The 25,424-nt window shown below is 38.4% G+C and overlaps 2 protein-coding genes across 4 annotated transcripts in view; both read right to left on the minus strand.

Moving 5' to 3' along the window:
* Positions 1 to 215: 215 nt before the first annotated feature.
* On the minus strand, positions 216 to 5,586 carry LOC113047737 (probable ATP-dependent RNA helicase DDX5). 2 transcript variants are annotated; one of them, XM_026209023.1, is made up of 13 exons: positions 5,427 to 5,584; positions 4,259 to 4,433; positions 4,064 to 4,160; positions 3,858 to 3,991; positions 3,707 to 3,772; positions 3,485 to 3,626; positions 3,234 to 3,394; positions 2,975 to 3,147; positions 2,786 to 2,896; positions 2,639 to 2,700; positions 2,494 to 2,553; positions 1,415 to 1,636; positions 216 to 1,272 (listed from the first exon to the last, which is right to left on the minus strand). In XM_026209023.1, exons 1-13 carry the CDS (start codon positions 5,465 to 5,467, stop codon positions 881 to 883), a joined length of 1,836 nt encoding a protein of 611 aa, XP_026064808.1. In that variant the 5' UTR covers positions 5,468 to 5,584; the 3' UTR covers positions 216 to 880. The 2 variants fall into 2 exon arrangements, with proteins under 2 accessions (XP_026064808.1, XP_026064813.1); XM_026209028.1 differs by having other exon boundaries at positions 869 to 1,272; positions 1,402 to 1,636; positions 5,427 to 5,586.
* Positions 5,587 to 7,035: 1,449 nt separating this feature from the next.
* Positions 7,036 to 25,424, minus strand: part of LOC113047713 (E3 ubiquitin-protein ligase SMURF2) — a 55,098-nt gene continuing 36,709 nt past the window's right edge. For both annotated transcript variants that reach the window (XM_026209017.1, XM_026209015.1), the window contains exons 8-20: positions 24,475 to 24,677; positions 23,274 to 23,358; positions 22,102 to 22,260; positions 21,928 to 21,972; positions 19,463 to 19,661; positions 14,625 to 14,728; positions 14,060 to 14,174; positions 13,801 to 13,979; positions 12,591 to 12,728; positions 11,776 to 11,896; positions 11,398 to 11,599; positions 9,570 to 9,645; positions 7,036 to 8,859 (exon numbers count right to left, since the gene is read on the minus strand). In XM_026209017.1, coding sequence (XP_026064802.1) covers positions 8,760 to 8,859; positions 9,570 to 9,645; positions 11,398 to 11,599; positions 11,776 to 11,896; positions 12,591 to 12,728; positions 13,801 to 13,979; positions 14,060 to 14,174; positions 14,625 to 14,728; positions 19,463 to 19,661; positions 21,928 to 21,972; positions 22,102 to 22,260; positions 23,274 to 23,358; positions 24,475 to 24,677 — 1,726 coding nt within the window. In that variant the 3' untranslated portion in view covers positions 7,036 to 8,759. The remainder of the gene's footprint in view (positions 8,860 to 9,569; positions 9,646 to 11,397; positions 11,600 to 11,775; positions 11,897 to 12,590; positions 12,729 to 13,800; positions 13,980 to 14,059; positions 14,175 to 14,624; positions 14,729 to 19,462; positions 19,662 to 21,927; positions 21,973 to 22,101; positions 22,261 to 23,273; positions 23,359 to 24,474; positions 24,678 to 25,424) is intronic.

Raw genomic sequence — 25,424 nt, forward strand, 5'->3', positions numbered from 1 at the left:
TGCTGCTTAATATTGTGGAAAACAGTTAAGAATTACTGCTACTACATTTAAAATAGTTTATCCCTATCATTGGTGTGATCAATGTTAAAAAGAACACATTGATACAAGTCTTGGATCAATCTAACAGGAAGATTCAAAAAGTTTAAAAATATAGATTTTAGCCCTCATGAAATGTCATTAATAATCATTAAACTGAAGGTAAAGGAGTTAAAACCTTTTTGCAAGTCATTTTTTAATATCCCAGTAGTCGGAGAAATTAATACATCTGTAATACAATCAATTGATGATACAAGTATAAAGTACAAAACATAGAACTGAGCAATAAGCCTGAATAGCCACTTAAGATTTGTGCCATAACTATAAAGTGAAAAAAAAAAAGAAGGTTTTTTTATTTTTAAGGTTTCATTTGCAATAATCAAAATCAGTTCCTTTGCATTCTGAATGGTTATAATTACCAAAACACAGTGGTCTTTGCTCTCCTGCAACAAAATGACTCAATACTACACCGTAAAAGAAAGCTGCAAGATGCATTAATATTAAGATGTCCTAGCCGCAACTTCTACTACTCACAAATTAAGACACCAAAAAAAAAAAAAGTTACTTTTAAGAGTTTATTTGAGGACCATGCAATGGCCATGAATGGCCCTTGACATTTTTTACAAGTGTAGATCCTTCATTAGCTCTACAGTACAAAATAACTTTAAGTTACTAAAAAACAAGATACATCTAACAAAACAAAAACAAAAAAAGGGAAGAAAAAAAAAAAATCCTGCACAGCAGACTCTGACTCTTGTGACGGCATGTACATTTTACAACCTGCTCTGAAGAAATAAAGTTACATGTACGGAACAGTTAAAGATTTAGATTAGCAAATGAAACTTTACTGAGGGAATGTGGGAGGAGCCATGGGGAACGGCATGGTCTGTGGCATCTGCTGGGGGTTGAAGGGGAACGGTGGAGGGTGGTTCATGCTGTTCTGAACAGGAGCTGGGTTTGGTGCAAACTGCTGGCTCTGATAGCCTTGGTTTCCGTACCCACCAGACTGACTGCCGAAGTTACCCTGTCCGTTATTGCTGTAACCCGCGTTAAAGCTGTTACTGCTGTTGTAACCGCTAGATCCGTTTTGAGTTTTATTTCCAAATACCTTCTTTTGCCCGTAAGAGTCACTGTTACGGTTATCCTGGCCGTAGCTGTTGAAGTCCCGCCTGCCGCCAGAGTGGCGATCGCGGCGGTCATCCCTATACCCTCCACCTCGACCTCCCCTGGAACGACCTGGAAGAGAAACCGGAGTTAAACTTGGATTCGTAAACCGATCAGAGCTATGTAAAAGAACCGTACCCTTTTAAAGAGATAATGCAGGACAAAACGGGCTGAGGGTAAACCACAGTTCTTGTATCTCACCAATTGGATTTACCTCCTCTGTCTTCGGCCATTTGGATGAGCTTGGGGTTTATGGCTTGGTTGGCCTCGCGGAGGACCGAGACGAGGTCGTGAGCCTGTTTCATGTTGTTGGGTGTAAAGAAAGTGTAGGCTGTGCCGGTTTTCTGACTGCGAGCCGTACGGCCAATGCGGTGAATGTAGTCCTCAGAATTGTTGGGGTAGTCATAGTTAATGACAAATTTGATGTCCTCCACATCTGTTAAGAGAAAACGGACGCGCCATGGCAGGAATAGAGGAGTGCGGGTGCACACCGCCATAGCAGCGAGGACAGGAGGTGTTAGCAAGGGAAACAACCAATGATAGGTCATCGACTTACCATGCTGAGGAAAGGATGGTTAAAATCAGGACCTTAAGGATCCAAATGACAATTAACAAAATGTCCTCTATTAAAAGCGACAGGACAAACTGCTGCATCTTGCCAAGACTCAACTCGCTTTAAAAAACGAGACCGATTAAGGGCTTAAATTTTAAGACTGACGCAAGCTTTCCAACCAACCGGTGCTCACTTGAAAGAAAATATGATTCTCTTTGGCAGGACTCGACATGACTGAAGCCAGCAAAAGGAGGGCACGCATCGACCAGCCGGGTAATCGCATTCAGTGCGGAGGCATGTAGGTTAAAGCAACTGCTCTCGAAGGAAAACAGCTAAAATTTCAAACGCACTTCCTCTAGAGAAAACTCCCAGTCCTTAAACTTAAAAAGTTCAACAGTTCAAGCTGTTGCGCGAGAGCAGATGAGAGCAGGACGCAAGTGCAACCACTCAACGGCAAAGCACTCCTCCGTGGTATGCCGCCCCTTGGATTACATCCCAATCACGGAGCTCCGAACACCTCTGAATGCAATTTGATTGGCTGGCAGACAAGTAGAACTCCACAGAGGAGCTCCTTACCCCCTCCTGGTGAACCTGGACGCGTCATGCCAAGGTCCTGCCTCCAAGACTCCACCTTCAGGTGAGAGGGGCTCAGAAAGGCACAGCAGTTAAAAGGAAACGGCAGAACTGTATAGTATACACAATATGAAGTGATAAGGACATATTAAATCTCAATAACAAACCTAGTCCTCTGGAGGCAACATCTGTGGCAATGAGGATGGGCGCTTTGCCATATTTGAACTCTGAGGAAGAGAAAAAAGGGGATCAAATCATGTTAATTAACCAAAAATGCATTGATGATCCGAGACCTTCATGGCGAACACATACCATTGAGCACCCAGTCTCTTTCCTGCTGACTCTTGTCTCCATGGATGCCCATTGCTGGCCATCTGCAACAGAAAAAAAGTGAAACTCCTCCATTTCAGACCCAAACAAAGCAATCATGAAACAGTGAAGCAAAGTAGGTCGTCTTACCCATCCCTACGCATGCTCCTGGTGAGATCGTCACACCTTCTCTTGGTCTCCACAAAAATAATGGTCTTGTTCTCCTTCTCGCTCATGATTTCCTCCAGCAGACGCATCAGTCTGAGAGAGAACAGGTTTGTCGTCATGCGTTCCCTCACAACAATTAAAAACCCAACTTTGAATGTTCCCAGGACTCACTTGTCTTCTTTTTCGCCATCATTGCAAACGTCGACAATCTGTAGGATGTTGTGGTTGGCGCTGAGCTGCAGAGCACCGACGTTGATCTGTACATAGTCCTTCAGGAAGTCCTCAGCCAGCTGCCTCACCTCTTTGGGCCACGTAGCACTCCACATAAGAGTCTGTCGGTCCGGCTACAGGAGAAAATGATTCAAGAGTTACCATCTTTTGAAATAAACAGCCGATACAAGTAGCTCAAGTCACCTAAAACACTGCATACTCTAATTTGGTCCAAGATTTTTCGAATCTGAGGTTCAAATCCCATGTCAAGCATCCGGTCAGCTTCGTCGAGCACAAGATACGTGCATCTGCGCAGATTTGTCTTTCCAACTTCAAGGAAATCAATAAGTCTTCCGGGTGTGGCGATACAAATCTCGACACCTGACAACAGCAAATGGAAAAGAGTTAGACATTTACCACCCACTTAAAAAAAGCACTCCAAAGAGATTCAAGCTCTGTTCCAACTCGTACCCCTTTCCAGGTCCCGGATCTGTGGTCCTTTGGGAGCGCCTCCGTATATGCAGGTGGACTTGAGACGAGAAGCTTTGCCGTACTCTGCCGCCACCTGCTGGACCTGCTGCGCCAATTCACGGGTGGGTGCCAACACCAAGCACTAAAGGGACCAAAACATCCGATTAAAACACCAACTTTAAGACAGATTGAAACCTATACTAGACAGGTCGTTGAACTTACAATGGGACCTTCACCTCGCTCCAGGAATGGTTGGTGGTTTATGTGAACAATAGCGGGAAGCAGATACTGTAGAAAGAAGGGATTCATTAGAACCAGTTTAAAGGAGTCAAAACCAGGTAACTTGTGTCCGTATAGTATAAAAGCATCATACCGAGAGTGTTTTTCCAGAGCCGGTCTGTGCAATGCCAACCATATCTTTTCCACTCAGTGCAACTGGCCACCCCTGAGCCTGGATAGGAGTCGGATCAGTCCAGTTCTGTTTACCAATCACATCCATCACATAGTCTACAAAAAGGAACAAATGGTTAGTTTAACCTTGCAAGACCCAATACTTAAGATTTTAAAACATTTACTTACTTGGAAAGTTTGCTTCATGGAATTTTACAATGGGTTTGGGACAGTCTCGACCCTTCACGGTGATCTCCTTGGTTCTTCTGTAGTGTTCAACATCTTGCTGCAATAAAGACATATCACATCTTAAACTCTAAAAGACAAGCAAATGAAAACAAAAAACACCTCATACACACAGAACTGCAGTGAGAGTTCACTTACAATTGACCTCCGAGAAACTTCAGGATGCTCCTGGTAGAAGTTCTTCTCAAACTTCTGGAGCTCATCCAGGTTCCAGTGCTTCTTCCGCAGACGTTCTCCAGGATTCCCAAACTTCTTGCCCGGAGGAGGTCCACCTCTGCTGCCTCCAAAGCGCGGGGGGCCACTATTGTAACTACTACGAGAAAAATGGGACATTTTAGAACAGTTGAGACTCAGTGACAAATTAATTGTCCAGCCCATCTGTGTATACAAATCAAAAGTACCATAGATTATCTATGAGCAGTGCCATGGCACTAAAATGGCACTTGAACTATGGTACTGGCATTTTAGTGTTTTGATAGCAACATACATTATTATTTTTATTTATACATTATTATTTTTATTTATATATATATATATATATATATATATATATATATATATATATATATATATATATATATATATAAATACACAACTTTTATTGTGTAGTACACTTACAAACCAAAAAACTGATAGCAACACGTGTAGATAGCAATGCATGACATGGCATTATCATGACACTGTCATTTTATGTCGCATAACGTTATATCATTGATGTACCGTGGTAATACACCTACATAGACACACACACACCTACTTTTGAATCTATCCTCGAACAAAACAACAAAAGGTCGGTTAAGGAAGACTCAGAAGGCCTGAATAATAGATGTAAAAAGCTCAGGTTTCGCTTCACATCGTGAGTTCTTGTCTGCGCCACGTTTGAACGTCGCTGCCATTTTATCTTCTACCGGCAGAGACAAAGAGGAAAAAAACCGGCCGGCATTTTACAACAGCACGGTCACATGGCTCACGAGGCCTTTAAACGGGATAAATCCACTAGATTTGTGTTGAATTTCAACCAAACGTGCCTTTTTCGACATTTACGATGTCTTTAACACGTTAAAACACCAGAAGTTCTTTCCTCCGCACGATTTCTGTCGTGTAAACGGATCCGTAACCGACTCGTCCGCCTAATACGCCCAGATGGAATTTACCCGAGCAACAAAAATGATGGTGAAATCATTTTATTAATCAGTGAAAACAATCGATCAACGGCCACGTAACTTAATTACAAAAATCGCGTCGATTAATATTTTAAATGATCACAAATATTTCATCGGAAAAAAAAAACATCAACCCATCTTACCCTCTGTCACGACCGCGGTCTCTGTCTGAATATCCAGGCATATTGTAATCTGAAATGATAAATTAAAATTTAAATAATAGGACGTTATTTTTATCCCCCCCAGTTACTCGCAGTGATGGTGCTCGTGAACGCCGATTACTGCGTGAACTCGCCGGGTTTTATATGAAGAGGAAGGGACTTCCGGAAAAATCGTTGACGTCTTTCTGACGTTCAGGCGTCGCGCGCGTTCTCGTCGCCGAGCATGCGCGTTTGGAGATTACTGGCTGCTTGTATAATTCTTACAAAATATTGTGGGGGTATTATGATAAAACAGATTGTAATACATTATTTACATATTTCTATCTCATTGTTTTTACATTGAACTGACCATAATACCATGATTCATGATATGCCCCCGAAAAAAAATTTGTATGATCGCACCTTTTTTCCCCCTTAGTGAACAGTAACGTTAGTTAAACTTAAAAAAATTAATTGGATCTGGAGCTTACAAAATATTTTAAACCTTGTAAATGTCTCTATAAGTCATAAACACATTTATCTTATTTATAAACGCAAAATTTTTATTTTAGAAAGCTATGAAAAACTCCACTGGTTTGAAAATGCTAATTCTATTGAACTCTACAGCTGTTACAGAAGTTAAAGAGAAAAACATGGATGTTATAATTTAAGTAACGGAGTACACTTATATTTGCTCTGTTGGCAGTAATCTTGGGTTCCATTACCTTGTGTAAATAGCAAAGGTTACCGTGTTGTCTTTAGATTTGGTCAAACTGAGTTAAACACTTAGAAATCTTACCAAAAGGGGAATATTTTCACCTCCCTCTACTTTTCAAGTGAGAGGTCACATTCTTTCTTATTCTAATAGGGACATCTGCCCCCTTTGTGCCAAGATGATGTTAAACAGCCCACCTTGGTATCACAAAAGGATACTCTTGGCACACTGTTGAAACTAAAGCCTAGTGTTTGCAATCATTCTTGCTGCATTTAATAATATGGTAAATACATGATGCATCAAGGATGTAACCCATTCACACAGAATCAGTGATAGAAATCCTCCCCTCTTTAACTCAATTACTGAAATTGTTTGGTTGATGCGTCAATGAAAAACATTAAAACAATATATTTTATGGATTATTAGGACACAGTTATACAGAAGCAGTGATCCCATCGGGAAGGCACGTTTAATCAGATCTAATTACACAAAAATAAAACTCTTACAAAAAAATGATAGTGTGTTTTACATTTAGCAAATTGCACTGGTCAGCTATGAAAGTTAAAAGTGTTGCTAGTAAATCATGCTGTAAATCCTAAAGTCAACAGGAGGTCTGTTTAAATATACAAATAAAAACATGTTAGAAGAAGAGAAGATGAAGAGATCTTTGTGTGCGCCAGATTTAAATGAAATATATAATCATTAGTCCATTAAGAGTTCTGTATATATATATATATATATATATATATATATATATATATATTTGCCTATTATATACAGCCTTTATATAATGTGTGTGTTTGTGTGTGTGTGCAAAGTGTATTTTTCTTTCAAATTAAATACATTTAAAGATAAATGACAGTCAGTCCTCCACATATATGAATGATATTCTATAACTATCCATCCAGAGGCTTTTTTTATTTTTGTTTCACCTTTCACACTCAAATTTATAAAAAAACAAAAGATGTATAGCTCAAATTCAGCGTATGCAAACTCTTAACAACAGTCCATGGTCATAAAGGATTGCTATAGACAGGCAGCATCTCAGACACATTTAACTAATATATATATATATATATATATATATATATATATATATATATATATATATATATATATATATATCCGCATGTGTTTATTTATGCAGTTTCTTTTAATAATCTTGAAGGAACAGGTTTTTAAGCTGTGCATTTCAGAGGCTTACAAAGAGCACATCAGACATGCTTTTGTTGTTTTCTGCTAAAGCTGATGCATTTCTATAAAAGATAGAATTGTTTCTTGTTCTTTAATACAGCGATCCTCCTTGCAGTGTGTCTGTAAATGCTCACTGAAGGCCAGTTACATTTTTCATGGTCAAAATGTTCAGTAAATTGGTACTACAATGGGTTAATAATAAATTACAAAACTAACAAGTAATACAGACACTACTCTCCCTTGATTTCCACGAGGGGTAGAGTTACATTTCTTCTTTTATGAAATAATAATAATAATAATAATAATAATAATAAACAGGCCCAGGAAATAAACCGTAACAATATAATGAGAAGGTATGACATGGAAGACACTTCACATCTCATTAACATGCTCATAGATATGCATCATATTTAAATATTTTAAAGGGTTTGATTGACATCCGAGACAAATAAGAATACAGTTTACCAAAAAAGTTGACACCAATAATGCAACATATTAAAATGTTTTTCTTCACAAATTTTCTTACAAAAAAAAGAAAAAAAAAAGATGGAATTTGAACATTCAAAGCAAGCCAATGCCAACCTCATTAAAGCCTTTTTTCATTGGACACAACTTCATTTTCTGCTCTGGAAACATCGGCAGCCATCAGTTCCTGTGACGATGCCAATATATTATATCTGTATAATTTTATTATGTTTTACCTCGTCCTCTCACGCCGTAAAAAAATAAAGCTAGACTACCTACCTACCTAGGAATTCATGTATTCATTCGTTCACGTTCAACAAGCTTATAAATCAGTCTGCAGATGACTCCAGTCTTGAGTTATGGAGCACAGGTAGTCAAGATGACGTCTGGTGTAGGGCAGCCCTGAAGAGGCCAGAGGAGCCCAGTTCCCTGATCGAAAGGAAATAATCTCACGGCTTGCTCAAGTCCAACCCTTTGCAAGTCCCAAATGACAAACTTAGTCTTTTGTTGACATTGGCTTCCTCTTCTCGTCTAGTCTTCGGTAAGGACAGTAGTGCTTCTGCGTTAGCTTATGCGTGAACGCTCTTGTTCTGCGTGCCCCTTTCCCCTTAAGTCTAGTCTGTGAAAATGCTACATGAAATACTGTTAATATGTTGTCTTAATGCTAAAAATCAACCTATGGACTTAAAAAAAAAAAAAAAGAAAAAAAAAGGAAGAGGAGGTTCCAAAATAGTAAGTACAAGAGTTTCTAGCAGCTGAAAAGATCCGTTGTTTTCTTCTCTTCTTTTCAAATAATGCAGAAAGATCTGTAAAGCAGCATCAGGCGTGGAGTGCTGCTGTATAATCCACCCTGCCTCAGCCTTTCTGTCTGAGCTCCTCGTGAGGCTCACGCGTCTGCCGGCTGACTGACAGGTCCGTCCCGCCTGGAGAAAGGTTCCTCTGCGAGCGCCAACGGTGGACGATCATTCCACAGCGAAGCCGCAGGTCTCCTCGATGGCCGTCAGCAGTTTGTCGTAGAGTTTATCGTAGATCTCGTATGGAGGAATGTCGATACGGTTGAAGCTGAGCCCAAATTGAAAAGAAATGAACAGTGGTGAATTAGTTTTATTATTTGAATAAATCACTGATGCAATTTCAGCATCATTACTTCAGTCTCTGGGTGTCACATGATCATTCAGGAATCATTTTAATGTGTTTATTTTGTTCAAGAAACATTTTGTATTACTGTTAATGTGGCAAACAGTTGTGCTACTTAATATGTTTCTGAAACGGTGACAGTTTTTCAGAATTATTTAAGGAATAGAAATTTCAAAAGAACAACATTCAATTAAAACAAATCTTTTATAATATTACAAATGTCTCTGTGCTGTCACTTTTAAATAATTTAATGTACATTTGGTGAATAAAAGTAATCATTTCATAAAATCTTTCTAACTGCAAACTCTTTAAAGGACAGTGTACATTTTAAATATTTATATAATTTATTTAAAAGGAAATATAAAAATAATAATAATAAAAACATGTAAAAATGCACCCACCCACATATATATCATAAAAAATTACACAAAGTATCACTTATAATTAATTTGCTTAATAGTATTAATTTCTTCACTATCAGTCATATATATTGTGTGTGTGTTATATATATATATATATGTGTGTGTGTGTGTGTATATATATATATTCATTTTATTGAACTTTAACTACACCGCTCTATCTCCTTAAAAAAAAACACATACTGGTTGATCACAAGTCTGTAGAGATGTGCTCACCAAGTGTGTGCTTTGGGCAGGTTATTGGTGCTGGCGTCGATCTGATGGATGGTGAAGAGACGAGGTCCAGCAGCACCTGGATCATCAAGCATTTGAGAGCAAACATGCATGCATGATTAGCATTGAAAAAAAGCAATCGGCTACAAATTAAAAATTACTACTAATTAACTGCAATTTGATTACATCACTGATTACTGCATTTAAAAAATAGATTACTTTCAAGTTATCAAACCTAAAAAATACACTACAAAGAAAATCTTTTAGTAATATAATATTGCCTGAAAAGTTTCTTTAGTATCGAAACAGCAACTTGAATGATTACTTGCAATTTTTCCTGTTAACAGCTAAAATAACTTTAAATGTTCAGTCATCTTTGATCGTACAGATAAGTGTAATACATCATTTGAATTTATTTTTGTGTGTACTCACAATATAAACAAAATATTGTGCTTTTGTAAACTAAAGAAAACAAATGGTGCACTTTCTGTTGTCTGAGTCTCTGCAAACTTCTATCTGAAACACTTTAAATGAACCAAAACTCAGCGAATACTACATACACAGATAAGAGACATATCTAAAGCTTGAAGTGTCTATTTTTAAATGAAGTCAGTCATGTCTAAAAAAAATATTCTGTGATAGAGTAATCCGTATGGAACCAACGCGAGGTCCAGTTTTTCCAGTCTGAGCTACACATTACACATCTGTAATGTGACCATACCCACGAGCAACGTACCCTATTCATACGGTAATCATCCACATGAGACATGCAAGCCTGTAAACCGACACATAACCTCCGTAAACAAAGCCTGTCGTTACTGGAACGCACGGCTTGAGCAGTGGAGGAGATCATTCTGACAAATCAGTTAATCTTACTTATATTTGTGTTATTGTGACAAACTTCTACGCATTTTGTGAGTTGGACGTTTCCCAAACTATAATGCTAGACTAAAATATGTTAAATCAAGTGCAAAATGTTGAAATATGATTTAATTTAATTGCATTTAAGTGTTGTACGACCTGTCAGCATTTTAGTTCACATTCTCCAGTGATTTAAAGGTGCGCAAAACATGATTTTAAAATGCATTTACATATTTTTTCTTAACACTGCATTTGTTTCTTAAAGCTGCGGTAGGGAACTTTTGACGCTCTAGCGGTTAATAAACAGAACTGATTGCGTCTTGTGGAAGAACATCGTAGCCGGAACTACTTCTCTCTGTTTATGTCTATGAAGAATCACAAAGGTACTGGGTTACTCCGCCGCGGTATCCCCGAAGCAATCTAAAATAGTCTGAATATAAACACTTATTATAGGTGCACCCTAGTGATTCAGGACAAGCTAAAAACACGGTTTGGAAAATGGTTTCATGGTGTACTCACTTATTATATACATTTTTCTACATTTTGAACACAAACAAAGTTACGGACCACAGCTCTGATTGGTTATTTTTTACCGGGAGCGGATGACTTTCTGCAAATGGCAATAGGACACTGGGAGGAGCCAGAGGAGCTTGATTTTTTCACAGATTATCTGTCTCATATTCTACTGTCAGGACATAATGACAGGTTTAACAAATATGTAAAAAATATTTTTTTTTACAAAAGTTCCCTACAGCACCTTTAAGTAATGTAATTTTACTGACATTAGAAACTGTAATAAATCTACATAAATGTAAAATGTAACACATTATATTACTGCGTTATCAAGAAAGGTAATAAGAATACAGTAATGCATTACTGTGTAATGCGTTATTCACAGCTCTGATGATTATACGCATAGCTTCCTTTCCAGATCCTGAATGAGGAATTTGTGCTAAAGTATATCAGGTACCTTGCAGGGCTTTGAATCCTTGTAGTGGGACTCTGGAGGAGCCGGTGACAAACTGCAGCAGTCTGGCTCTTCTTTCCTCATCATACGACTCCACGGCCCGCCAGAACCACTTCACAATGTTACTGTCAGGTGTGCAGTGCTTCAGACGGGTGTTTGACTTCCAGTCATTGATGTCGATCTTCCCGAGTCCACACACAATAAGCTGAAAGTACGAGACACACTTGAATCCCTAACCATGCTCTGATACTGCTCATTGTCATCAGTGAAAATAGCAACAAAAATATGCTCCATTACACATTTATCAAGCCAAGTCAATTGCCTGAAGTGGATTTATTTTAGCAAATGGGCATATTTATTTTCTAAAGTAAGTTTTCATACCTCCAGCTCTTTCTCATCAAATGCTTTGAGTAGGTGTTGTGGGATGACCTCATTAAAGCCTTTCTGCAGGGCCAGGAACTGAGCCTCGATGCCCCTCAGGAACCGCCAGTTCACATAAAGTCTGCGCAAAAGCAGAGAAAGACACTTAGGCTATTTTTGTACTTCCAGAAAAAAAGATTTTTTTTTTGCACATCCAGATTTTATCCAGATGGGTTTTTGAAAGCCTGAACAGCCCCAAAAAAAGAAAAAGATTTTTTACCAAATCTGCTTCAAACCACATTTAAAAGTTTTTTGAAACTTGATTCAAATCAGATTTTTACAGATGTGTCTCAGTCTGGGCATTCTGGCTGCTCAGATCAGATTTCAAATAGTCTTTTGCATCACTCTTAACATGACACAACACACAATGATAAGATCAAAACCAGGGACAGAAAGTTCAAAAGTATTAATACTGTATTTAAACGAAGCTGAAGCCAGCGCTGACTACAAAACAGAACATCACAATATGTACTAGTCTACTAGAGCGAGATGATGCACCTTATCCTGCATCTGTATTGAATGCCTCGTCACATATGTGGGTACTTCTATGCCATTACCAAAGCAACCCATGCAGATAGGTTGGTCATGTCTGGACACACAAATCTGATTTGATCACTTGCAATTAATTGTGCATACAGTCTGCCTGAAAAGGTCTGATCTGAGTAGAATTTGAGATTTGCCTGAAGTCTGAACAGCCCTTATGATATCTGCAGAGACACGTTAGACAGGGAGGAGGAAGGTGTTCAGCGGTCAAAGCAGCTGAAGTCCACACTCACCTCACATACTCCTTCTTGGTGTCCTGGGTGACAGGGATGCTCTTGCCATTGGGTTTGAGCTCGTGCTGAATGATCTCTCCGTATGCATTGTGTTCGACGCAGAACGTGTGGTCCAACACCCCAGTGATGTCATTATCTCTAAACACAGACATTAAAGAATAAAAGAATAATTCTACGATTTATTATGCATGCATTATTTTAATATATATTCTATTTTAATTTTTTTTTAAATTAAGTTAAATAATTTTTATATTAATTGCACGATCACATTAATTGCAGGATTTAATAGCATAAACTCTCTGGATCTACTTTAATCCCACCTTGAAAGCAGAAAATCTGTTTTGCATTTCAACATGAACACACTAAGCATATAGTACCTTACTGCTGCTTCTGTCTCTTATTTTCTTGACAAGAATTGCGCTTATTTAGACACAGAAGGTCTTTATGACCACATCAAATAGGAGACATTCAGAAACACACTCAAACTTCACCTCAGTACCAGGTGCTAGTCAAACAAGCACAGAAAAGGTACAAGTGATGAGGAAGCTTCACTGCATTCAGATGAGATGTTATCATATGTCAGTAAAAATCAATATAGCTGTTATACTGTGCTCGTTTCACATGCTCTTCAAATATGGCAGCATGCGCTGTATTATATTAAAGTGCTATATCATATTAATGCACAAATGAAACTGCGAGCATGCAATGTCATAGTTATGTCATCAGTTAAGTCATGAAGTTACCAAAAAAGCTGCGTCAGTTAAAATGGTTAAATATAAATGGTCAAATATTAGTAGAAAAAACTATTTCCTAGAGACTTGGTATCGCCTTCAGTTATAATTTTTTTTTTTTTAATCACTAAACAAATATCAAAAAATATATTGTCTTTATGTTGGTTTTTACATTCATTTGAAAATTTAATGTGAAATTATTGCATTATAAAAGTATATTTACAAACTTTAATTTTAGGTGGGATTAGTCATGATTAATTTTCAAAAAAAAGTGTAATTATTATTATTATTTATTGATTGATTGACAGCTCTAATATATATTGAATTATTATTATTATTATACAGCATATACATATTATCATGCATCATACCAGACCCTCTTTTTCTGAAAATACGGAGGCAGAGTAATAATTGTATTACAGTTCATTTCTGAGTGTACATTATACAGCGCTATAGATGGACGTATAAAGCACACTGACAGGATCCAGACGAGGCTGTTGTGGAGATCTGGATCCACTGACTCCATGTCGTCCAGAGTGATGGGTTTCCCCAGCAGCTGCTTGTAGAAGGGCAGAGTGAAGCCTCCGTCTATGTAGTGACCATGGAAAACAGCCATTCCCATAATCCTCCCCACGAAGTGGAAATAAGACAAATGCTCCTAAGAAACAAACAAATAAAACAAATAGTTGAGTGCTGAGTTGTCTGAGTAAATGGGAAGCTCACGAGGAAGCCACTTACAGGATTAACGGCAGAGTCCGGGTTGATCTGCAGCGTGTAGATGTCATCTCGTGAATACTGGAACAGTCCATAGTATGGATTTAACATCTCATGTGACAGCAAGTATAACCACTCCCTATGACACAAACACACGTAATGGCACAAATTATTGACAGGCACTAAGTCTATCACGGCTTACTGTGACATTATTATACTCTAATTCTACCACTAGATGGACACACAAGCATTAAAAGACAGCAGGAAGCTGCATTCATAACCCATTTTACTTCCTTGTTGTGATACATTTATTAGCGAAATAGGATATCATCCAAAAATGTATTCCAGAAGTTGATTTGATCCATTGGGAATTGATAGCATTGTGGAAAATGATAACAGATGGTTCTTCAGTGGATAGTTACACATTATTGAAATGTACATTTTTCATCCAAATTACAAAGAGATGTTTTTCTTTTGAATGATGTTCACAGATGGATCATTCCCAACAAATGTGTTAAGAAAGAACATGGAGCCAATTTTGATTTCATGCTCAGCATCAAGCTTTTGTGTCTGGGTGTCAAACTCGTACCTCGCGACTCCACCATAGTCGAGACCCTCCTCTCCTCTGAACTTGACCATCAACCTCTTCCACAGGTCCTTCGGCCTCATCTTCATCACCTGCCGATATGATTCCTAAATAAACAGTGGAGATGGTGTTAAAATGTAAGAAAGGTCACAGAAAGGTCATATGTTCTACAGACGTTTGTAAGAATGCAAGTCATCCTCCAAACGGTCATATTTACAGGTGCTGGTCATTTAATTAGAATATCATCAAAAAGTTGATTTTATTTCACTAAATCCATTCAAAAAGTGAAACTTGTATATTATATTCATTCATTACACACAGACTGATATATTTCAAATGTTTATTTCTTTTAATGTTGATGATTATAACTGACAACTAAGGAAAATCCAAAATTCAGTATCTCCGAAAATTAGAATATTGTGAAAAGGTTCAATATTGAAGACACCTGGTGCCAAACTCTAATCAGCTCATTAACTCCGAACACCTGCAAAGGCCTTTAAATGATCTCTCAGTCTAGTTCTGTAGGCTACACAATCATGGGAAAGACTGCTGACTTGACAGTTATCCAAAAGACGAACATTGACACCTTGCACAAGGAGGGCAATACACAAAAGGTCATTGCAAAAGAGGCTGGCTGTTCACAGAGCTCTGTGTCCAAGCACATTAATAGAGAGGTGAAGGGAAGGAAAAGATGTAGTAGAAAAAAAAGTGTACAAGCAATAGAGATAACCGCACCCTGGAGAGAATTGTGAAACAAAACCCATTCAAAAATGTGGGGGATATTCACAAAGAGTGGACTGCAGCTGGAGTCAGTGCTTCAAGAACCACTACACACAGACGTATGCAAGACATGCCTTGTGTCAAGCCACTCTTTAACAACAGACAGCGTCAGAAGCGTCTCGCTTCAAAAAGGACTGGACTGCTGCTGAGTGGCCCAAAGTTATGTTCTCTAATGAAAGTAAATTTAGCATTTCCTTTGGATATCAGGGTTCCTGAGTCTGGAGGAAGAGAGAAGAGGCACACAATCCATGTTGCTTGAGGTCCAGTGTAATGTTTCCACAGTCAGTGATGGTTTGGGGTGAAATGTCATTTGCTGGTGTTGGTCCACTGTGTTTTCTGAGGTAAAGGTCAACGCAGCTGTATACCAGGAGGTTTAAGAGCACTTCATGCTTCCTGCTGCTGACCAACTTTATGGAGATGCTGATTTAATTTTTCAAACAGGACTTGGCCCCTGCACACAGTGCCAAAGCTACCAGTACCTGGTTTAAGGACCATGGTATCCCTGTTCTTAATTGGGCAGCAAACTCGCCTGACCGTAACCCCATATAAAATCTATGGGGTATTGTGAAGAGGAAGATGCGATATGCCAGACCCAAGAATGCAGAAGAGCTGAAGGCCACTATCAGAGCATCCTGGGCTCTCATAACACCTGAGCAGTGCCACAGACTGATCGACTCCATGCCATGCCGCATTGCTGCAGTAATTCAGGCAAAGGAGCTCTAACTAAGTATTGAGTGCTGTACATGCTCATACTTTTCATTTTTATACTTTTTAGTTGGCCAAGATTTCTATAAATCCTTTCTTTGTATTGGTCTTAAGTAATATTCCAATTTTCGGAGATACTGAATTTTGGGATTTTCCGTAGTTGTCCGTAATAATCATCAGCATTAAAAGATATAAACATTTGAAATATATCAGTCTGTGTGTAATGAATGAATATAATATACAAGTTTCACTTTTTGATGATATTCTAATTATATGACCAGCACCTGTAAATTAAGATGGTAAGTTCACACTGAAGGCATAGTAACTGATCTGACAAACTAGTTTCAGATTTAGCTTCATATAACTGTCAAGTGCGACAAACAACTTTCATTGAGTACAAGTCCATTTTATTGCTATATATATATATATATATATATATATATATATATATATATATATATATATATATATATATATATATATATATATAGCTATATATTTTTTTTCTTTCATATTTTAGTTTTTAAGTTTTAGTAATTTTGTTGTGTTCTTATCATTTTTATTAGTTTAATTTATTCATTTATTTTAATATTATAATGCCTATATACGTTTTGTTCAATTTGATTTCAGTTTTAATTATGTTAGTACATAAAGTTAACCTAAATGAAAATGTTTCCTTGGCAACTACCTGAAATAAAATAAGTTGAAGTGTCTTATTTCAGTCAAAGTTATTATTATTATTTTATGGTTTTAGTTTGGGTTAACTATAGTAAGCCTGGTATATGCAGAAGACAAAAAAAATGAATTATTAAAAATACCAACAGTATTAAAGAATGTTATTTACAACTAATCACGGAGAAATAAAATTAATGATAATAAATTAAATAGGAAACACAAAACTGATGTAATCCAGTTCATTTGCGATTTTCCCCATCTGTTTGTAATTGTGTCTCCTGTAAATCTTTTGAGCGCAGGTTTCATTTGATTTGATTTCACAAGATAAACTTCAACTGCGCTTAATGTGTACACAAATCTGCATTACTGAAGCTGTAACTTAGCAGCCTCTTATGCTGCAACCAGCACTCAGAGATGCGTCAGTTTATTACAGTTGATCTGTCATCGTATAACCTTGCCAATAAACTCGAAAGAACCCAAACTCGTGTGAAGGGTTCACATAACCCGATGTTTACGTTCAGATTCGTCCGTGGGGAGAGAGCGCAGCATGTTGGAATGCAGCATCCAGAAATGTCTGTGCACATCCAGCTCAACACCCATAAACACTTAAAACAGATGACCAGACCAAAAATCACTTCAAGCTGAGCGAAGAGAGAGGGGGGCGTAAACGTTTTTCCAACAGGCTCGAGATGGGGCTCAGAAACATGTGCAGTACACGTCACACAAATTAGCTGAACTCAGCATGCTAATGAAGTTTAACATGCTTGAAGCATTATGGCTTTTTCCACACGTAAACGGATTCGTGGGTAATATCCAGCAGAGCTCAAAAGCCTTTACAGTGAAGGTTAACCAGGCCTTTGGGCTTGTTCAGCACTTTTAAAGGCTCGTTCAGGTGTTACCAGGGCAAATAACACCCTCAAACAACGACAGAGCCTCCATGCAGACAGCACTTCTCAGAGCTGACAACTGAGTCAACATCAGTGTGGATTCTCTGCTGCTGTGTGATTGCTTGGGAGGTTGCAGGGCTATTACAAAAAAAAAAACAAGACAGCAAAAACAGCCCAACGAAATAAAGAAATTAGAATTTTATTTATTTTGGCCTTTTGAATCTTTATTGGATATACATGCAGGACAGAAAATAAATGTGTTGAGAAAAGGCAAGAATGAGATGGTAAAAAAAAAAGAGCATTAGATGGGATTGACACTTGTGCCACATAAATTATGATTTAAGATTATACAACGTAACAAGGTTATCGGAGGTCAATCGGAACGAAACTTGGTGGGCTTGATCGACTCATGGTCCTAAAGGTCTGTAAGAATTTTGAGAGAAATCGGCCACTAGTTGGCGCTAATTAGATTGCTAAAACCATTTAGTATTTCAGTCTCATTTTACACTTTATCTTAACATTTTACATTTACTTCAGAAACAAAGAAAAGAGATGAATCTAAATAAATTTTGAGATTAAAAAATAAAGTTAATACATTAGGTAAAAGATACCCTTTTCCTTGGATTACTCCAGGAAAGATACTGTCATTTCATCAATTGAGTAAATGTACTTTTTAATAATGTTGAGATTTTTTTTGACAGGAAAAGAGAAGAATAGACAAAAATACTGAAGATGGCATCTGATTTGAGCTTAATTAGCTAAAACAGCTGTAGATTAATTTTGCACTGAAGGCTGAAGGCTCGTTGCAAAATGTCTAATGCATTTAACAGACCAGAAATAGAAGATCCTCCAATAACCAACAGGTCTGGTGTTTGGGTGCACTTTGGATTCCCTGTAAGCTATAATGGTGATGATAGAATGAATGGTAAATAGTAAGGTCTCATATCCGCGGCTCTAATGTAAATGTAACGCAAACGTAGCCTACCAATCACCGCGGTGATGTCTTTTGCCCTGTTTGAGTCAGTTGGAAATGTCTGTTTAATGCTGCGGGGATAGTTTGTTGCTTGTATGTTTCTCCTCTTTTTCGTCTTTGCCCAGATACTGACACACTAAGGTGATGTCGGCGTAAATGAGTTGACATGTTTCAAGTATTCCCACTTTTTTTTTTTTTATTCCCGCTGGTGTACCCTATTGTCATGTAGCAGATGCGACATACCGTTGTTTTTTTATCCACCACTCTCTTGCCATCACCATTACAGGGAATCCAAAGTGCACCCAAACACCAGACCTGTTGGTTATTGGAGGATCTTCTATTTCTGGTCTGTTAAACGCATTGGCCACCGCGTACCGTGCATGAACTGCTCGCTCACTCAGGGCGTACTGAGTGAGCGAGCGCCTGACTGAGTAGCCTAACATAAACATATAAGTTGGTATTTTTTTCTTCTTCGGGGGTTGCCTGTTACGTCGTTTGGGTTATTGGGCTACCTTGTTGAACGCATATAATTATATTTAACTTTTTTTTTTTTTCAAATATAATTAATTAGTCCAACGAACCATTCGGTACATAATGCGTACAGCGTACCGAACCGAAAGCCTCGTATCGAACGGTTCAATACGAATACGCGTATCGTTACACCCCTAATTTGTAGGTATATGTTGTTAATTATTACTATGTTTTTGTAACGTTGGTTTATTTGATGGAGGGCGGTGAGGGACCTGGATAATGGGTGGGATGCACTGGCTCAAAAAAGAATTAATTATCAATGTTACAAGGTAAATAGTCCAGGGTCTTACCTCAAAGATCTCCTCCCTCGAGACCTCAATACGGCAGTGTCCCGCCTGCGGTTGCTGCTGGGACAGCTCCTGTCTCAGGATTTTCAGTTTCTGCACCAGGTCTCGCTTGTACTTGGGCACCGTGAGACATTCAGGGTCCTCGGGGAGATTTGCAGGAGACACGACAGACTGAGCCTGCTCCTTCAGCTGTGCGGGACGACTGCAGAGAAAGGGCGAGGAGAGAAGAGAAACGGGGGTGATAAAATGAGATGAAATGTTCTGTCAACATGCATGCAAAGAGCGACCAAATACAAGAAATGACATGAGCTCACTTCACAAGCTCCGACATGGTCCTGAACTGATATAATGCTGAATACACAATCAGCCCAAAACACTAGAGATTTCTGAACTTGTTTAAATGTCACTGCATTAAATTACAGAATCCCAAACTATGTGGTCACATGAGACACATTCTTTAATACCAAAACACACTCTCAGACTCTCATTCATCCATGTGACACGGCTCCTCACACTCGTTTTCTGTCTGCACGTGACCCGCATTCCTCAAATATTCCCTTCCTCCTGTTGGTTTTCCTTGACACGCAGAAACTCACTTCTTGCCTGCACTTTTCATGCTGTATTTAAAGGACTTAATAACTGGTCTAAGATCTGGTTTGAATCTGAATCAATGTAAACACAGACAGTCTAGATGGGTGCTTCTTACTGCTGCTTTGTGCATTAAAAAGTGCATTATCCTAACTTCATGATTCATGGATACAATGACAATTATAGATAAGGAGAAATCTTGTTCAAAACCACAATCACTTTTTTTGACTGTAACCCATTAGTGACCCTATGAAATGCTGGATGTGGATCAAAGGGGTGGATCCATGAGAAGACAACAGCAACTCAAGCATGCACACACGCACAGCCACGCACACATGCATGACCATCACCCACCCAGCCGAAGCTCTCATCACGCACTTAACATTACCCACTGATCGTGAGATCATAAACCCATCAAGGCTGAGAGGAAAGCACACGAAAGAGGATTTTTGACTGATGACAGTGAGGTGAGATTTTCTGCGCTGATATAAGGCAGATGTTTCGACAGATATCCACATAATCTGTCCAAAGCCTTTTCCAAATCTGGAACTACGGCAGCGCCAGAAACGTTTAGACTGATTCACTTTGACACTTCGTTTGCTTGACGGATGACGTCTCAATGCAATTGATCTGCTCTGACCGAAGTCTGGCATCTCTTTGTGGAAAACACGGCGATGCCATATAAAATCAAAATCTAGGTTATGAACAAACTGTGATTTCTTTCATGTGGTATATTGCATATTGTTTTGTTGCTCTATTACCTGCATTACATTCATAGCTCATTAAGTTTCAGGTAAATCATTTTGGAAATAATTATGCATGTGCTGGCATAAAGCTACAGTACATTTCACACTTGCTCTGAAAGTTAAGACAATCTCGTTTCACACATAAACATTTTGTGAAAAATGTCAACTAAAACCATTGTTTCTTGCTGGACTGCTGTATATAATTTCATGAAACATAAACATGATCATAATTGTAATGCTATAAGCTCTTCAGTGGCAACACTTCTTAACAAATATTTATTTGGGATAACAAAATAACTAAATATCCCTTTTACTATTCTCAAAAAGCTAATGGAAACTAGCAGTAGATCATTATTTGTCATTTTAAGATCAGCTCCATAGTACTGAAGATGGTTTCTACCTACAAAAAAAGGCATGTTTACATTATTTAATTGTAATTTTTTACAAAAAAATATTTTTTCCCCCCAAGTGTTTTTATTTATTTTTTTTTTTTTATAATATTAACATTTGAAAAACGTTAACCACCAAATAAAAGAAAATGGGCTTCATTGGCTTCATTTAATAGAGAATTCATTTAGACTTCTCCTAAAGTCATCTTAAACTTGATCTTAGAAAAAGAGAAACAAGGTAATACTTTCAAAGTACCTTACCTTTATTTGTTTTCTCTATTTCAAACTTTTCGGGCGATAATTACACCTGCTTGGTCGATTAACAGAGGTTTGGATTTCAATTAAATACTGCAAAATGTAGTTTAAATATTGCCAATGGTCACTGAAAAAGTCATATTGATCTGTAAAGAAAGATGCTTCATATTGAGATAAAATACTATGCAGGTGCAACCATTCGTTTGCGAGCTTCTACACGAACCGATATTCCCCGAGATTTCATCCATGCATGCTGTACAGTACCCCACCGAATATTCTGGTTACTGCAAGAACAACATGAAGTGGGACGACGGAATGTGGGACACGTCCTTTGATCTGTCAGGACAGGAAAAGGGAAACTCGATCTCTCCCCATTAAAGCATTCCTCTGGCTCACACGACACACACACACACACACACACACACACACGCATACATGCACATGCAGATATATTATGAATCAAATTCTCTGACTGCGATTCATTCCTTACCTGCTCTGAGCCTCAACAGCACCACGCGAGCCATTGGGACTGGGACTGTTGGGATAAAGGTGAAACACCACGAGATCAGACTTCAACACAACTCAACTTCAGGGCCATCTCATGTCTGTTTTCTCTAGGTTACATGGCGGCTGGTTCTTTCTTAGGATGCTGCGACTGACTCACTTTAGGACGAGGTGCAGGTTAGCGGAGAGACGCGGGTCTGTGAATTGTGTGGTTCGATTGTTGTGGTCCACAAAGTACACGCGTCCGGTGGCTGTGTTTCTGATCTCCCAGCCTGGAGGCAACGGGCCCAGCTCCTCACAGTTCACATTACTGAGATCCCTGCGGAAAACAATTACTACAGTTTCATTTTAGTCATGTGGTTATACGGTATTATGATTATTGTAATCATAAAATTAAAATGATCAAAATACTAATATTGTTCAGATTTTTATTAGCTGTTTATGAGCTTTTGCCCACATAATAGAAGTTTTCTCCTTGTTGAGATGATAAATGACTATGATACTTTATTTATAATATTAACTGGCATATTCTTTAGCTGGATGATTCATGATCAGAATGGTAAGTTTCATGCTACGGAGTTGATTTTTAAACATATATATATATTTTTTATTATTTAATTAAAATGATTATTTATTGCTCTTTTCTACACATGCAGGACACATTAAATGTATTAATAATATTATTAATAATAATATATATTAATATCCAACTGATTTAAATCATGATAATCCTGATTTGCTAGTGGAAATGATATTGGTGGAAATGAAAATTCCTAGTACTTATAAAATAGATATAGTATAACTATATTTTAACATGCTCCTTTGACTGAAATTCAAGTAAACATGTGGAGGTGAAGACAAAAACAACAAGAACAAAGTGAGAAAACAGACAAAACAAAGATCAAAATGACGAGAAAAAAAAAAAACGAGACAAAACAGACTCCAGGGATGTTTCTTTCAGGCTTCTGCCAAACATCATCAAACTAATAGAGCAGAAAATGTGCAGCACTGCAAAAATGCTCAAAGTCAACTCTCAACAGACTAGAAAAATAACCCGTCGCCCGCCCTCATTTTTCCAATCATGTTCTGCTCTCAGATAAATGACAAGCAGCTTTCCCTCCACAAATAGCGGCTAAACGGTCTCCGCATATTTCCAAAGCAATTAACAGCATCATTTTTTTTTTTTTTTGCACACAATATCTCATTGGTAAAAAAAAAAAGCTATATATTACACATTAATATTTTGATTTTATCACAAAAAATTATGCAAATGGTTAAGACAAGGCACAAGCAGTAATAAACAGGTCAAATCCACAGAGGTAAAGGAGGTACCTGGGCACTCTGGGGTCGTGCCATGTGCTGACGCCCGTCTGTGTGTGCAGGAAATAGACCTGACCCTGCTGCGTGGTCCTTTGCTCTGTGAACAAACACCAGAGGGCACCATCGGTCATTCACAATGTGACAAACTGACCAGAGGCATGAATTCAGTCATTGTTTATAAGCTTATGTGTGTATGTGTGCGTGTACAGTAGTAATACTTTCATTCTATCACTGTAAACTATGAACACATCACACAAATTAATCCACATTAAGAGGAAATAATGGATAAAGATGTTGTCTAATTAAAGGAAATCATAGAATGTTAACAATTAATTTTTTTTTTTTAGGTTGCATGCTTTTCCTTAATACAAAAAAATTACATCATAATTATTAATAATGCGATTTAGTTAAACATTGCATGTATTATTATTACATTAAATAGTTCTTTCTGCTATGCAACAGTGATGCACTTTTGTCAATGACTTCAAGTTAAACCAAACCGCTGGTTTGTCCTGAATACCTTTGAGTTTCTGTGTGTATTTTCGGATCAAATAAATTGGTGAAGTGTTTGTGAACTCACAGAGCAGCTCTGGAGATGAAATTCACTAAACTGTAGACAGTGAAAACACTACCATCACATGTACTTGAGTATGTAAAGCAGATGAAACTATTTAGCCGCTCATAAACCAGATCAACAAGATGTAGGCTATATAGCAGGGAAATATTTGTATGTTTATTATTGATAGTGAATTTAATTACGACGTACATTGACCCGTCTCACAGTCCCTCTTCCACACATGGTCTTGACCTGCATCCCATGTCTACAGACCCACATTCAGAAACTTGAGCAGAGGAGAGCACACAGAGCTCTATTTAACCTGTTTCTATAACCTCTGCCCTTCTATAATCTCCCCACAGACACACACACATGCACACAGACATAGCAGGATTTCCAGGTCACCAGTCTGACCCTGCAGCTGGCGCTGACGGCACATCAGAGATATTTCAGATGAGTTTCTTGTCTACAGCTCAAGGGACATTTTAATTACTCCTGCTGCAGCACAAATTTCCAGCGCAAGTGCATGTGTGTGTGTGTGTGTGTGGGCGCGCACAAAACTCAGAGTGTATGTTGCGGGGTGTATTTTTGACCTTTGCAGGCTGGCCAGTACTAATGGAAGAACTGATGCGTGTGTGTGTGTGTGTTTGAACGAACCGTATCCCTCGGGCAGGTCCGGCGGTGTGTGTAGGTGAGTTCTGCTCATGTAGTTTCTGTGTCTCTGAGAGCGAACCCTTCGCTCCTGCACCCGGGGGTCATCCACAGGTACGCCTGCTGCCCCGTTGGGCGTCATGATGGGTGTGTTCTCATCCACAATGCAGCTGAGTGGCCGGCCGGGGCTCGAGTACTCGGATGCAGGCCTGTGTGTGAAAGAGTAAATGAGAACACCAGGGAAAACAGATTACATCACGGGGCCGTTCACATGTTGTGTCTTTTGGGCACTCGAGATTGTTATTTTAAATGTAGACGTGTGGCAGGCGCACTCATAATGGAAGTGACGCGATTGCAACATGTTCATTTTTTCCAGACGCATCCACACCGCATCGAGAAAAACATTTCAACTTTTCACAATGGCACAAGCACACCACGGTTATTTGACGTGAACCAACCAATCAGCTTTATCCTTTCCTATAACAGCATTGAAAGCTCAGCTAAGATGCAGAAACAGCTAATCATAGCTGTACAGGGAGAGACGTTTTTAAATACATTTAGTAGCAGAGCTACTCCAAGTGTTTTTAGTGCTGCAAATCCATTTATCCTTTGCTGAAACTTCCCTTCATGGTTGCTTGGGACCAGAAGACGCCTCCGGAGCGCAAGCCAAGAACGCTTGAAAAAAAATAAATCAGAAATCGGCACACCTAGCATTTTCAACACGTTTTTAGGTGTGACATGTGAACGGCCCCTAAAACGGTTAAAATGTTTGGCGCTAGCAACATTAGCGTCATGGGTTGGGTTCCCAAGCAAGGTATTGAATGCAAATTTTGATAAATAAATAATTCCCTTGAATAAAAGTGTGCGCTAAACATGCAAGTAAAATTTACATGAGAAAATTTAGTTGAGAGGTTTTTTTTTTTTTTTTATTACAAATTGAAATCAAGTCTATATGT

Source organism: Carassius auratus, chromosome 3, assembly GCF_003368295.1.
Source record: "Carassius auratus strain Wakin chromosome 3, ASM336829v1, whole genome shotgun sequence".
NCBI classification, from domain to species: domain Eukaryota; kingdom Metazoa; phylum Chordata; class Actinopteri; order Cypriniformes; family Cyprinidae; genus Carassius; species Carassius auratus.

Excerpts from the sequence above, each read along its gene's own strand:
- LOC113047737 (XM_026209023.1), bottom strand. The coding sequence starts at position 5,467 with ATGCCTGGATATTCAGACAGAGACCGCGGTCGTGACAGAGG. Across the intron at positions 4,161-4,258 it reads AAGTTTCTCGGAGGTCAATT|CAAGATGTTGAACACTACAG; the intron begins GTAAGTGAACTC and ends TCTTTATTGCAG. Across the intron at positions 2,701-2,785 it reads AGGAGCATGCGTAGGGATGG|ATGGCCAGCAATGGGCATCC; the intron begins GTAAGACGACCT and ends TTTCTGTTGCAG.